Source organism: Salvelinus fontinalis, chromosome 25, assembly GCF_029448725.1.
Source record: "Salvelinus fontinalis isolate EN_2023a chromosome 25, ASM2944872v1, whole genome shotgun sequence".
NCBI classification, from domain to species: Eukaryota; Metazoa; Chordata; class Actinopteri; order Salmoniformes; family Salmonidae; genus Salvelinus; species Salvelinus fontinalis.
In genome coordinates, this window is record NC_074689.1 from 42143195 (window position 1) to 42159596 (window position 16402).

The window sequence follows — 16402 nt, forward strand, 5'->3', positions numbered from 1 at the left end:
CTATGATGAGGGCTTTGGCCACAACCAACACGAAGACCGCTGGCTGCAGAGAACCAATGAGACGCCGGGGTCTAACTGGACCTACTTCACATAGAGCTCCTTTATTGGTGAGTTTAGTGACCACGCAGACACGTGACAACACAGACACGTGCATATATAAAGAGTTTTTATAGCATTTTAATTTCATTAAAGTAATGTAGTAATTGTTTAAAATATGGACAATTGAGTTCTTTATAGAAAACTAGTAAAACTGATGTTTTGTGTGTTCTCGGCTGACATGAAGGTGACCATGACAACACTGGATCACATCTTTGGAGTCACCTGGGTTACGCACCTTGTACATACTGTATGTAGACTTGTGTTTAAGTCACTTGACTATAAATCAGCATCAGAATCCACTTTATAGAAGGAATTAGAGACAAATATTATGAATGATTACTGAGACAAACGGATGATCCCAAACAGCATTCTTATTTCAGCAAAATGACTCTGATTTCACAGTTTTTTCTACATCAAATCAAAGGTTTATTGGTCATGTACACAGTTTTACAGATGTTATCGCAGGTCTACAGTAGCTCCAACAGCCTACAGTAGCTCCAACAGCACGCTCCAACAGCCCGCTCCAACAGCCAGCTCCAACAGCCAGCTCCAACAGTCTACTGTAGCTCCAACAGCCTTCAGTAGCTCCAACAGTCTACTGTAGCTCCAACAGCCTTCAGTAGCTCCAACAGTCTACTGTAGCTCCAACAGCCTTCAGTAGCTCCAACAGTCTACTGTAGCTCCAACAGCCAGCTCCAACAGTCTACTGTAGCTCCAACAGTCTACTGTAGCTCCAACAGCCTTCAGTAGCTCCAACAGTCTACTGTAGCTCCAACAGCCAGCTCCAACAGTCTACTGTAGCTCCAACAGCCTTCAGTAGCTCCAACAGCCCGCTCAAACAGCCAGCTCCAACAGCCAGCTCCATCAGTCTACTGTAGCTCCAACAGCCAGCTCCAACAGCCAGCTCCAACAGTCTACTGTAGCTCCAACAGTCTACAGTAGCTCCAACAGCCAGCTCCAACAGCCAGCTCCAACAGCCAGCTCCATCAGCCCGCTCCAACAGTCTACAGTAGCTCCAACAGTCTACAATAGCTCCAACAGCCAGCTCCAACAGTCTACTGTAGCTCCAACAGTCTACTGTAGCTGTAACAGTCTACTGTAGCATCAACAGTCTACTGTAGCTCCAACAGCCAGCTCCAACAGTCTACTGTAGCTCCAACAGTTTACTGTAGCTGTAACAGTCTACTGTAGCTTTAACAGTCAGCTTCAACAGCCTACTGCATCTCCAACAGTCTACTGTAGCTCCAACAGTCTACTGTAGCTCCAACAGTCCACTGTAGCTTCAACAGTCTACTGCAACAGTCTACTAGCTCCAACAGCCAGCTCCAATAGTCTACTGTAGCTCCAACAGTTTACTGTAGCTGTAACAGTCTACTGTAGCTTCAACAGTCTACTGCAACAGTCTACTGTAGCTCCAACAGCCAGCTCCAACAGTCTACTGTAGCTCCAACAGTCTACTGTAGCTGTAACAGTCAGCTTCAACAGTCTACTGTAGCTTCAACAGTCTACTGTAGCTCCAACAGTCTACTGTAGCTCCAACAGTCTACTGTAGCTGTAACAGTCTACTGTAGCTCCAACAGTCTACTGTAGCTCCACCAGTCTACTGTAGCTCCACCAGTCTACTGTAGCACCAACAGTCTACTGTAGCTCCAACAGTCTACTGTAGCTCCAACAGTCTACTGTAGCTCCAACAGTCTACTGTAGCTCCAACAGTTTACTGTAGCTCCAACAGTCTACTGTAGCTTCAACAGTCTACTGTAGCTTCAACAGTCTACTGTAGCTCCAACAGTCTACTGTAGCTCCAACAGTCTACTGTAGCTCCAACAGTCTACTGCATCTCCAACAGCCAGCTCCAACAGTCTACTGTAGCTCCAACAGCCAGCTCCAACAGTCTACTGTAGCTCCAACAGCAAGCTCAAACAGTCTACTGTAGCTCCAACAGCCAGCTCCAACAGTCTACTGTAGCTCCAACAGCCAGCTCCAACAGTCTACTGTAGCTCCAACAGCCTACTGCATCTCCAACAGCCAGCTCCAACAGTCTACTGTAGCTCCAACAGCCAGCTCCAACAGTCTGCTGTAGCACCAACAGCCTAATTTAGCTCCAACAGTCTGCTGCATCTCCAACAGTCTGCTGCATCTCCAACAGCCTACTGCATCTCCAACAGCCTACTCCAACAGTCTGCTCCAGAAGTCTACTGTAGCTCAAACAGTCTACTGTAGCTCCAAAGGTCTACTGCATCTCCAACAGTCTACTGTAGCTCCAACAGTCTACTGTAGCTCCAACAGTCTACTGTAGCTCCAACAGTCTACTGCATCTCCAACAGTCTACTGTAGCTCCAACAGTCTACTGTAGCTCCAACAGTCTACTGTAGCTCCAACAGTCTACTGTAGCTCCAACAGTCTACTGTAGCTCAAACAGTCTACTGTAGCTCAAACAGTCTACTGTAGCTCCAACAGTCTACTGTAGCTCCAACAGTCTACTGTAGCTCCAACAGTCTACTGCATCTCCAACAGTCTACTGCAGCTCCAACAGTCTACTGTAGCTCCAACAGTCTACTGTAGCTCCAACAGTCTACTGTAGCTCCAACAGTCTACTGTAGCTCCAACAGTCTACTGTAGCTCCAACAGCCAGCTCCAACAGTCTACTGTAGCTCCAACAGTCTACTGTAGCTCCAACAGTCTACTGTAGCTCCAACAGTCTACTGTAGCTCCAACAGTCTACTGTAGCTCTAACAGTCTACTGTAGCTCCAACAGTCTACTGTAGCTCCAACAGTCTACTTTAGCTCCAACAGTCTACTTTAGCTCCAACAGTCTACTGTAGCTCCAACAGTCTACTGTAGCTCCAACAGTCTACTGTAGCTCCAACAGTCTACTGTAGCTCCAACAGTCTACTGTAGCTCCAACAGTCTACTGTAGCTCCAACAGTCTACTTTAGCTCCAACAATGCAGCAATATCTAGCAATACAATAACAATACACACATCATCCAAACGTTAAAAAAAAATACAAAATGTATTTGGAACTGAAGCAGTGATTTTATACAAACATATATTTATCATTTGTATTTTTCTTTAGAAATGTTCACCTATATCAAAATGTTTTTTTGTGATATAAATAATGCATTTTATCATTCAATTTATACTAAATAAAGTAGTTTTGTTTCGAAAATGTCTCTCAAACAATGTAGTTTGAGATCTGAATAACAATCAAATGTTTTGATTGGCCATTTCGTATATCTACTTGGTGTTGATAATAATCAGAACAATCACATACTCCATGTAAAGCTCAAGATAATATAAAACAGTGATAATCGTTTACATTTTTGTGATCATTGTTTCTTCTGTCTTATCTTGTATCGTCGTCTTCCAACGTCTATCTTCTACATGACTAGGTCCATTTTCAAGATTCAACTTCTCGGGAGTTCTAGAATCAAAAACAACAGAAATACACATTTTAAATACTTTATTACAGTGGAAATGCTAAAACTTGATATAAGCACGCTGACCCAGACTGCTTTCACAGAGGTCTCAAAAACATAACATCCTTCTATCCATTCGCTCTCTCATCCATCCGTCCGTCCGTCCGTCCATCCATCCCTCCAGAATGATACTCACACTGTGTCCTTCTCCTGGGGTTCAGTGTGGTCTTGTAGCTCAGTGTTGAGTGTCTCAGGCAGCATGAAGCAGAGGCCTCCACCCAGGAAGGGCAGGATGCCATAGATCAACACAGGGATGGAATAGTGATACACCTCCAGCAGTCTAATCAGGGGGGCAAGGATGCCAGCCACACGGGCACACATGGAGTTCAAACCCACTCCATTCTGTCTGCAAGACAACACACAGAACAGGAAGTTCAGACCCACTCCATTCTGTCTGCAAGAAACACACAGAACAGGAAGTTCAGACCCACTCCATTCTGTCAAAAAATCCAAGATGGCGTAGCAGTCGAGCGTCTGTTTGTGCCGTCCAGTCCCATGTCTATATATTTTTCTTCTTATATCCTTTTAATGTTTTATTTTTAAATCACAATTTCCATCTACGGACTGAACATACTTTCCTGCCACCCGACTCACCCAATGTGGTATGGATCTTCTATTTTTTACACTTTAGAACCGGAACCCCCATCAGAAGCTAGCCAGCTACTAGCAAGTAGTCAGTTAGCCACTGCTAGCGGTCATCACCATTAACTCAAACATCAGCCAGCCATAGCCCTATCAGTTCCTGCCAGTCTGCACAGCGCGATATCAACCCAGAGCATATCGGGCTGCTTTTTCTCTACCACATCTCCGGATTCCTACCACAAGCTCTGAACCTTTACACAGGATCATCGCAGCTAGCTAGCTGCTATCTGAGTGGCTACTCCTGGCTAAAGTCTCTGTCCCAAAGCAAGCACCAGTTAACCTGGAGCTAGGCCCATCTCCCGGCTAGCTGAAGAGGTCCATCAGTCAATTCTTGGGCTACAATACCTATTTTGCCATTTGGCCTTGACCCTTTTTTACTGCCGACACAGAGCCCCGCCAATCCATCACGAATGGAGTGCTGACGTAACCGTCTGAGGGGGTTTCAACAGGCTGTTCCGTTGCGACGTCCCCCGAAGGCCCATCTGCTAGCCTGCTAGCCTGGGCCCGCTTTCTGTCTGAATCGCCGTGTCTCCAGCTCGCCTAGCTACTCACTGGACCCTATGATCACTCGGCTACACATGCCTCTCCCTAATGTCAATATGCCTTGTCCATTGCTGTTTTGGTTCGTGATTATTGTCTTATTTCACTGTAGAGCCTCCAGCCCTGCCTTAGCTAGCCCTTTTGTTCCACCCCCCACACATGCTCTGACTTAAATGGTGCCTCTAGAGACAATACCTCTCTCATCGTCACTCAATGGATAGGTTTACCTCCACTGTATACACATCCTACCATACCCTTGTCTGTACATTATGCCTTGGATCTAGTCTTCCACGCCCAGAAATCTGCTCCTTTTACTCTCTGTTCCGAACGCACTAGATGACCAGTTCTTATAGCCTTTAGCCGTACCCTTCTCCTACTCCTCCTCTGTTACTCTGGTGATGTAGAGGTTAACCCAGGCTCTGCAGCCCTTAGTTCCACTCCCATTCCCCAGACGCTCTCATTTGTTGACTTCTGTAACCGTAAAAGCCATGGTTTCATGCATGTTAACGTTAGAAGCTTTCTCCCTAAGTTTGTTTTATTCACTGCTTTAGCACACTCCACCAACCCTGATGTCCTAGCCGTGTCTGAATCCTTGCTTAGGAAGGCCACCAAAAATCCTGAAATTTCCATCCCTAACGATAACATTTTCTGACAAGATAGAACTGCCAAAGGGGGTGGAGTTGCAATCTACTGCAGAGATAGCCTGCAGAGTTCTGTCATACTATCCAGGTCTGTGCTCAACAAATTCGAGCTTCTACCTTTAAAAATCCACCTTTCCAGAAACAAGTCTCTCACCGTTGCCGCTTGTTATAGACCCCCTTCATCCCCCAGCTGTGCTCTGGACACCATATGTGAATTGATTGCCGACCATCTATCTTCAGAGTTCGCACTGTTAGGTGACCTAAACTGGGACATGCATAACACACCGGCCATCCTACAATCTAAGCTACATGCCCTCAATCTCACACAAATTATCAAGGAACCTACCAGGTACAGCCCTAAATCCGTAACCATGGGCACCCTCTTAGATATCATCCTGATCAACCTGCCCTCTAAATAAACCTCTGCTGTTTTCAACCAGGACCGCAGCAATCATTGCCTCATTGCCTGCGTGCGTAATGGGTCTGCGGTCAAACGACCACCCCTCATCACTGTCAAACGCTCCCTAAAACACTTCAGCGAGCAGGCCTTTCTAATCGACCTGGCCCGGGTATCTTGGAAGGATATTGACCTCATCCCGTCAGTAGAGGATGCCTGGTTGCTCTTTAAAATTGCTTTCCTCACCATCTTAAATAAGCATGCCCCATTCAAAAAATTTAGAACTAAGAACAGAAATAGCCCACCCCAGACTTGACTGCCCTTGACCAGCACAAAAACATCCTGTGGTGTTCTGCAATAGCATCGAATAGCCCCTGCGAAATGCAACTTTTCAGGGAAGTCAGGAACCAATACACTCAGTCAGTTAGCAAGCTAAGGCTAGCTTTCTCAAAAAGAAATTTGCATCCTGTAGCACTAATTCCAAAAAGTTCTGGGACAGTGTAAAGTCCATGGAGAAAAAGAGCACCTCCTCCCAGCTGCCCACTGCACTGAGGATAGGAAACATTGTCACCACCGATAAATCTACGAAAATCGATAATTTCAATAAGCATTTTTTCTATGGTTGGCCATGCTTTCCACATGGCTACCCCAACCCCGGCCAACATCTCAGCACCACCTGCAGCAACTTGCCCAAGGCCCCCCTGCTTCTCCTTCACCCAAAACCAGACAGCCGAAGTTCTGAAAGAGCTGCAAAATCTGGACCCCTACAAATCAGCTGGGCTAGTCAATCTTGACCCTCTCTTTCTAAAATTATCCGCCGAAATTGTTACAACCCCTATTACTAGCCTGTTCAACCTCTCTTTCGTATTCTTTGAGATCCCCAAAGATTGGAAAGTTGCCGCGGTCATCTCCCTCTTCAAAGGGGGAGACACACTAGACCCAAACTGTTATAGACCTATATCCATCCTGCCCTGCCTTTCTAAAACCTTCGAAAGCCAAGTTAACAAACAGATCACCGACCATTTCAAATCCCCCCGTACCTTCTCCGCTATGCAATCTGGATTACAAGCTGGTCACGGGTCATCATCATTACCTCAGCCACGCTCAAGGTCCTAAACGATTACATAACCGCCATCGATAAAAGACAGTACTGTGCAGCCGTCTTCATCGGCCTGGCCAAGGATTTCGACTCTGTCAATCACCGCATTCTTATCGGCAGACTCAATAGCCTTAGCTTCTCAAAGGACTGCCTCGCCTGGTTCACCAACTACTTCTCAAATAGAGTTCAGTGTGTCAAATCGGAGGGCCTGTTGTCCGGACCTCTGGCAGTCTCTATGGGGGTGCCACAGGGTTAAATTCTCGGGCCAACTCTTTTCTCTGTATATATCAATGATTTCGCTCTTGCTGCTGGTGATTCTCTGATCCACCTCTAAGCAGACGACACCATTCTGTATACACTGTGCTAACAAACCTCCAAACGAGCCTCAATGTCATCAACACTCCTCCAACTGCTTTTAAATGCAAGTTAAACTAAGTGCTCTTCAACCGATTGCTGCCCGCACCCTCCCGCCCAACTAGCATCCCCTGGATGGTTCTGATTTAAAATATGTAGACAAATACCTAGGTGTCTGGTTAGACTGTAAACTCTCCTTCCAGACTCACATTAAGCATCTCCAATCCATAATTAAATCTAGAATCTGCTTCCTATTTCGCAACAAAGCCTCCTTCACTCATGCTGCCAAACATACCATCGTAAAACTGACTTTCCTTCCGATCTTTGACTTCGGCGATGTCATTTGCAAAATAGCCCCCAACACTCTACTCAGTAAACTGGATGCAGTCTATCACAGTGCCATCATTTTTTTTACCAAAGCCCCATATACTACCCACCACTGCGACCTGTATGCTCTCGTTGGCTGGCCCTCACTACATTTTCGTTGCCAAACCACTGGCTCCAGGTCCTCTATAAGTCTTTGCTTGGTAAAGTCCCACCTTATGTCAGCTTACTGGTCACCATAGCAACACCCACCCGTAGCACGCGCTCCAGCAGGTATATTTCACTGGTCATCCCCAAAGCCAACACTTCCTTTAGCCGCCTTTCCTTCCAGTTCTCTGCTGACAATGACTGGAACGAATTGCAAAAATCACTGAAGCTGGAGACTTATATCTCCCTCACTAATCTAAGCATCAGCTGTCAGAGCAGCTTACCAATCACTGTACCTGTACACAGCCAATCTGTATATTCCCCACCTAACTACCTCATCCCCATATTGTTACTTTTCTTTTTGCTCTTTTGCACCCCTGTATCTCTACTTGCACGTCATCATCCCGACATCTATCACTCCAGTGTTGATGCTAAATTGTAATTATTTTCGCCTCTATGGCCTATTTATTGCCTTACCTCCCTACTCTTCTACATTTGCACACACTGTATATAGACTTTTCTATTGTGTTGTTGACTGTATGTTTGTTTATCCCATGTGTAACTCTGTGTTGTTGTTTGTGTCGCACTGCTTTGCTTTATCTTGGCCAGGTCACAGTTGTAAATGAGAACTTGTTCTCAACTGGCCTACCTGGTTAATTAAATAAAGGTGACATAATTAAATAAATAAATAACCAGTCTATTATCCCAGACTATAACCAGTCTATTATCCCAGTCTATTATCCCAGACTATAACCAGTCTATCATCCTAGACTATAACCAGTCTATTATCCCAGACTATAACCAGTCTATTATCCCAGACTATAACCAGTCTATTATCCCAGACTATAACCAGTCTATTATCCCAGACTATAACCAGTCTATAATCCCAGACTATAACCAGTCTATTATCCCAGACTATAACCAGTCTATAATCCCAGACTATAACCAGTCTATAATCCCAGACTATAACCAGTCTATAATCCCAGACTATAACCAGTCTATAATCCCAGACTATAACCAGTCTATAATCCCAGACTATAACCAGTCTATAATCCCAGACTATAACCAGTCTATAATCCCAGACTATAACCAGTCTATAATCCCAGACTATAACAATAACAGTTAGTGCATGTCATATAATACACACAGATGTTTAGTGTCCAGTTTTGTATCCAGCTATGTCCATGTTATTCAGCTATGTCCATGTTATTCAGCTATGTCCATGTTATCCAGCTATGTCCATGTTATCCAGCTATGTCCATGTCATCCAGCTATGCCCATGTTATATGGCTATGTCCATGTTATCCAGCTATGTCCATGTTATCCAACTATGTCCATGTTATTCAGCTATGTCCATGTTATTCAGCTATGCCCATGTTATTCAGCTATGCCCATGTTATCCAGCTATGCCCATGTTATCCAGCTATGCCCATATTATCCAGCTATGTCCATGTTATTCAGCTATGTCCATGTTATTCAGCTATGCCCATGTTATTCAGCTATGCCCATGTTATTCAGCTATGTCCATGTTATTCAGCTATGTCCAAGTTATATGGCTATGTCCATGTTATTCAGCTATGCCCATGTTATCCAGCTATGCCCATGTTATTCAGCTATGTCCAAGTTATATGGCTATGCCCATGTTATCCAGCTATGTCCATGTTATCCAGCTATGTCCATGTTATTCAGCTATGCCCATGTTATCCAGCTATGTCCATGTTATTCAGCTATGCCCATGTTATCCAGCTATGCCCATGTTATCCAACTATGCCCATGTTATTCAGCTATGTCCATGTTATTCAGCTATGCCCATGTTATTCAGCTATGTCCATGTTATTCAGCTATGCCCATGTTATCCAGATATGTCCATGTTATCCAGCTATGCCCATGTTATATGGCTATGCCCATGTTATTCAGCTATGCCCATGTTATCCAGCTATGTCCATGTTATATGGCTATGCCCATGTTATTCAGCTATGCCCATGTTATCCAGCTATGCCCATGTTATTCAGCTATGTCCATGTTATTCAGCTATGTCCAAGTTATATGGCTATGCCCATGTTATTCAGCTATGTCCATGTTATTCAGCTATGTCCATGTTATCCAGCTATGTCCATGTTATTCAGCTATACCCATGTTATCCAGCTATGTCCATGTTATCCAGCTATGTCCATGTTATCCAGCTATGTCCATGTTATTCAGCTATGTCCATGTTATTCATCTATGTCCATGTTATCCAGCTATGTCCATGTCATCCAGCTATGCCCATGTTATATTGCTATGTCCATGTTATTCAGCTATGCCCATGTTATTCAGCTATGTCCATGTTATATGGCTATGCCCATGTTATTCAGCTATGCCCATGTTATCCAGCTATGCCCATATTATCCAGCTATGTCCATGTTATATTGCTATGTCCATGTTATTCAGCTATGTCCATGTTATATTGCTATGCCCATGTTATTCAGCTATGCCCATGTTATTCAGCTATGCCCATGTTATTGAGCTATGCCCATGTTATTCAGCTATGTCCATGTTATTCAGCTATGTCCATGTTATATGGCTATGTCCATGTTATTCAGCTATGTCCATGTTATATGGCTATGTCCATGTTATTCAGCTATGTCCATGTTATCCAGCTATGTCCATGTTATTCAGCTATGCCCATGTTATTCAGCTATGTCCATGTTATATGGCTATGTCCATGTTATATGGCTATGTCCATGTTATCCAGCTATGTCCATGTTATATGGCTATGTCCATGTTATTCAGCTATGCCCATGTTATCCAGCTATGCCCATGTTATCCAGCTATGTCCATGTTATTCAGCAATGCCCATGTTATCCAGCTATGTCCATGTTATCCAGCTATGCCCATGTTATTCAGCTATGTCCATGTTATATGGCTATGTCCATGTTATTCAGCTATGCCCATGTTATTCAGCTATGTCCATGTTATCCAGCTATGCCCATGTTATCCAGCTATGCCCATGTTATATGGCTATGCCCATGTTATCCAGCTATGCCCATATTATCCAGCTATGTCCATGTTATTCAGCTATGTCCATATTATCCAGCTATGCCCATGTTATTCAGCTATGCCCATGTTATATGGCTATGTCCATGTTATTCAGCTATGCCCATGTTATATGGCTATGTCCATGTTATTCAGCTATGTCCATGTTATTCAGCTATGCCCATGTTATATGGCTATGCCCATGTTATCCAGCTATGCCCATGTTATCCAGCTATGTCCATGTTATATGGCTATGCCCATGTTATCCAGCTATGTCCATGTTATATGGCTATGCCCATGTTATATTGCTATGCCCATGTTATTCAGCTATGTCCATGTTATTCAGCTATGTCCATGTTATTCAGCTATGTCCATGTTATATGGCTATGCCCATGTTATATGGCTATGTCCATGTTATTCAGCTATGCCCATGTTATCCAGCTATGCCCATGTCATCCGGCTATGTCCATGTTATATGGCTATGTCCATGTTATATGGCTATGTCCATGTTATATGGCTATGCCCATGTTATATGGCTGTGTCCATGTTATTCAGCTATGTCCATGTTATCCAGCTATGCCCATTTTATTCAGCTATGTCCATGTTATTCAGCTATGTCCATGTTATCCAGCTATGCCCATTTTATTCAGCTATGTCCATGTTATTCAGCTATGTCCATGTTATCCAGCTATGCCCATGTTATATGGCTATGCCCATGTTATATGGCTATGCCCATGTTATCCAGCTATGTCCACGTTATCCAGCTATGCCCATGTTATCCAGCTATGCCCATGTTATTCAGCTATGTCCATGTTATTCAACCATGCCCATGTCATCCAGCTATGCCCATGTTATATGGCTATGTCCATGTTATTCAGCTATGTCCATGTTATATGGCTATGTCCATGTTATATGGCTGTGTCCATGTTATCCAGCTATGTCCATGTTATTCAGCTGTGTCCATGTTATTCAGCTATGTCCATGTTATTCAGCTATGTCCATGTTATATGGCTATGCCCATGTTATTCAGCTATGTCCATGTTATCCAGCTATGCCCATGTTATTCAGCTATGTCCATGTTATTCAGCTATGTCCATGTTATTCAGCTATGTCCATGTTATCCAGCTATGTCCATGTCATCCAGCTATGCCCATGTTATATTGCTATGTCCATGTTATTCAGCTATGTCCATGTTATTCAGCTATGCCCATGTTATATGGCTATGTCCATGTTATTCAGCTATGTCCATGTTATATGGCTATGCCCATGTTATTCAGCTATGCCCATGTTATCCAGCTATGCCCATATTATCCAGCTATGTCCATGTTATATTGCTATGTCCATGTTATATGGCTATGCCCATGTTATATGGCTGTGTCCATGTTATTCAGCTATGTCCATGTTATCCAGCTATGCCCATTTTATTCAGCTATGTCCATGTTATCCAGCTATGCCCATGTTATCCAGCTGTGTCCATATTATCCAGCTATGTCCATGTTATCCAGCTATGCCCATGTTATTCAGCTATGCCCATGTTGTCCAGCTATGCCCATGTTATTCAGCTATGTCCATGTTATTCAACCATGCTCATGTCATCCAGCTATGCCCATGTTATATGGCTATGTCCATGTTATTCAGCTATGTCCATGTTATATGGCTATGTCCATGTTATTCAGCTATGTCCATGTTATTCAGCTATGTCCATGTTATTCAGCTGTGTCCATGTTATTCAGCTATGTCCATGTTATTCAGCTGTGTCCATGTTATTCAGCTATGTCCATGTTATTCAGCTATGTCCATGTTATATGGCTATGCCCATGTTATTCAGCTATGTCCATGTTATCCAGCTATGCCCATGTTATTCAGCTATGCCCATGTTATCCAGCTATGCCCATGTCATCCAGCTGTGTTATCTAGAGAAGGAAAACATGAAGAGTAATTGAGTATTCTGTCTAGGAACACAGTAGTGGCTGCAGCACTTTTATGTTACTTTATGCTTCTGAATATAAAGTGATGTAATGTAAGCATGTAAGTATGTTGAAACGTTTAGGCTTGTATCTGTGTGTGTGCCAGTGTGTTTTAGCAGTATGAACATCTCACCTCACTACAGTGGAATAGAGCTCAGCTGTAATGAACGTACCTCACTACAGTGGAATAATGCTCAGCTGTAGTAAACATACCTCACTAAAGTGGAATAATGCTCAGCTGTAATGAACATACCTCACTACAGTGGAATAGAACTCAGCTGTAATGAACGTACCTCACTACAGTGGAATAATGCTCAGCTGTAGTAAACGTACCTCACTACAGTGGAATAGAGCTCAGCTGTAATGAACATACCTCACTACAGTGGAATAATACTCAGCTGTAATGAACATACCTCACTACAGTGGAATAGAACTCAGCTGTAATGAACGTACCTCACTACAGTGGAATAATGCTCAGCTGTAATGAACATACCTCACTACAGTGGAATAATGCTCAGCTGTAATGAACGTACCTCACTACAGTGGAATAGAACTCAGCTGTAATGAACATACCTCACTACAGTGGAATAGAGCTCAGCTGTAATGAACATACCTCACTACAGTGGAATAGAACTCAGCTGTAATGAACGTACCTCACTACAGTGGAATAATGCTCAGCTGTAATGAACATACCTCACTACAGTGGAATTGAACTCAGCTGTAATGAACGTACCTCACTACAGTGGAATAATGCTCAGCTGTAATGAACATACCTCACTACAGTGGAATAATGCTCAGCTGTAATGAACGTACCTCACTACAGTGGAATAATGCTCAGCTGTAATGAACATACCTCACTACAGTGGAATAATGCTCAGCTGTAATGAACATACCTCACTACAGTGGAATAATGCTCAGCTGTAATGAACATACCTCACTACAGTGGAATAATGCTCAGCTGTAGAAAACGTACCTCACTACAGTGGGATAATGCTCAGCTGTAATGAACATACCTCACTACAGTGGAATAGAGCTCAGCTGTAATGAACGTACCTCACTACAGTGGAATAATGCTCAGCTGTAGTAAACGTACCTCACTACAGTGGAATAATGCTCAGCTGTAATGAACATACCTCACTACAGTGGAATAATACTCAGCTGTAATGAACATACCTCACTACAGTGGAATAATGCTCAGCTGTAGTAAACGTACCTCACTACAGTGGGATAGAGCTCAGCTGTGTAAACATAGATGATGGTGAAGGAGGCAGCCAGGGCAAATTTCCCTAACACGGCTATGACTGTCGTCACAACCGGCATGTCTGAGGGAGGAGAAACAATCAGACAGAGAATCAGTTAAACGGACTGAATTACACAAAGTGTTAAAGGTGCTTAAGAATTAAAACTAGCACATATATATGTTTTTAATAACAGTGTGTTGAGTGTCAAAAGTGTTTAGAAAATAACAGTTAAAGCTAGAATCCTTAATTGGTGAAACAGTCATTTGTCATTAACGTAGTAGAGGAGTGTCCACAGCGGTACATAGTACATTACAACAAATAAGTAAACAACAGCGTGTTTTACTTCCTCAGACATCACGATTGAACATCAGAATATGTACCGCTGTGGACGGTCCTCTACTCCGTTAATCAGAATATGTACCGCTGTGGACGGTCCTCTACTCCGTTAATCAGAATATGTACCGCTGTGGACGGTCCTCTACTCCGTTAATCAGAATATGTACCGCTGTGGACGGTCCTCTACTCCGTTAATCAGAATATGTACCGCTGTGGACGCTCCTCTACTCCGTTAATCAGAATATGTACCGCTGTGGACGGTCCTCTACTCCGTTAATCAGAATATGTACCGCTGTGGACGCTCCTCTACTCCGTTAATCAGAATATGTACCGCTGTGGACGGTCCTCTACTCCGTTAATCAGAATATGTACCGCTGTGGACGGTCCTCTACTCCGTTAATCAGAATATGTACCGCTGTGGACGGTCCTCTACTCCGTTAATCAGAATATGTACCGCTGTGGACGGTCCTCTACTCCGTTAATCAGAATATGTACCGCTGTGGACGCTCCTCTACTCCGTTAATCAGAATATGTACCGCTGTGGACGGTCCTCTACTCCGTTAATCAGAATATGTACCGCTGTGGACGGTCCTCTACTCTGTTAATCAGAATATGTACCGCTGTGGACGGTCCTCTACTCCGTTAATCAGAATATGTACCGCTGTGGACGGTCCTCTACTCCGTTAATCAGAATATGTACCGCTGTGGACGCTCCTCTACTCCGTTAATCAGAATATGTACCGCTGTGGACGCTCCTCTACTCCGTTAATCAGAATATGTACCGCTGTGGATGGTCCTCTACTCCGTTAATCAGAATATGTACCGCTGTGGACGCTCGTCTACTCCGTTAATCAGAATATGTACCGCTGTGGACGCTCCTCTACTCCGTTAATCAGAATATGTACCGCTGTGGACGCTCCTCTACTCCGTTAATCAGAATATGTACCGCTGTGGACGGTCCTCTACTCCGTTAATCAGAATATGTACCGCTGTGGACGCTCCTCTACTCCGTTAATCAGAATATGTACCGCTGTGGACGGTCCTCTACTCCGTTAATCAGAATATGTACCGCTGTGGACGCTCCTCTACTCCGTTAATCAGAATATGTACCGCTGTGGACGCTCCTCTACTCCGTTAATCAGAATATGTACCGCTGTGGACGGTCCTCTACTCCGTTAATCAGAATATGTACCGCTGTGGACGCTCCTCTACTCCGTTAATCAGAATATGTACCGCTGTGGACGGTCCTCTACTCCGTTAATCAGAATATGTACCGCTGTGCACGCTCCTCTACTCCGTTAATCAGAATATGTACCGCTGTGGACGGTCCTCTACTCCGTTAATCAGAATATGTACCGCTGCGGACGGTCCTCTACTACGTTAATCAACAAAAGGGCAAAAAAGTTGCGCTGTTTCAACAAATGTGGATTCCATCTTCAAGTGTTTAAACAGCCTTAATAATGTAAAAAGTGTTAAAATATAACAGCATAAAAATCTACTTCAGAAAATACAAATTTTACCATCTGGAACAGCTAGAAGAACAAGACAGGCTGTGCCTCCGAAGAACAGGGCGATGGCCTGACACATCCTCCGTCCAAAGTGTTCTATGAGGGGCAGGGAGCCCAGCCGGGCAGGGAGTTCAGCAATACCAAAGATCAGCTGGGTCAGATAGATGTCCAGACCAAAGTTACCCACGTTTAGACTCACCCCATAGTACACCAGACTGGTTACAAACCTGAGAGCGAGAGAGAGCAAGAGAAAGCGAGAGAGACCAAAAATTCCAATTGGCTGTACTTATATATCATCCTTAGCTCTGGCATCTCCCCCAGTATTTGTAACCAAGAACTGATCACCCCAATTCACAAAAGTGCAGACAAATTAGAACCCAATAACTACCATTTTCGCCCGCCACGTCCTTTTCAAAGTGGGGCTCCCGTGTGGTGCAGCGGTCTAAGGCACTGCATCTCAGTGTTAGAGGCATCACTACAGACCCTGGTTCGATTCCAGGCTGTATCACAACCAGGGTAGGCCGTCATTGTAAATAAGAATTTGTTCTTAAACTGACTTGTCTACTTAAATAAAGGTTCAATATATATATATTACTTTTAAGTAGCCCAATTGT

At 43.9% G+C, this 16402-nt stretch overlaps 1 protein-coding gene across 2 annotated transcripts in view; it reads right to left on the minus strand.

Annotated features, from left to right (window-relative positions):
* Positions 1–161: 161 nt before the first annotated feature.
* The window catches only part of LOC129823285 (solute carrier family 22 member 13-like), a 54681-nt gene continuing 38440 nt past the window's right edge, over positions 162–16402 (minus strand). The window contains exons 7-10 of one of the 2 annotated variants that reach the window (XM_055882217.1): positions 15801–16015; positions 13917–14025; positions 3714–3923; positions 162–3522 (exon numbers count right to left, since the gene is read on the minus strand). In XM_055882217.1, the coding sequence (XP_055738192.1) occupies positions 3414–3522; positions 3714–3923; positions 13917–14025; positions 15801–16015 (643 nt within the window). In that variant the 3' untranslated portion in view covers positions 162–3413. Of the gene's footprint in view, positions 3523–3713; positions 3924–12557; positions 12650–13916; positions 14026–15800; positions 16016–16402 lie in introns of those variants that run through there. The other variant, XM_055882219.1, reaches the window with a different exon arrangement.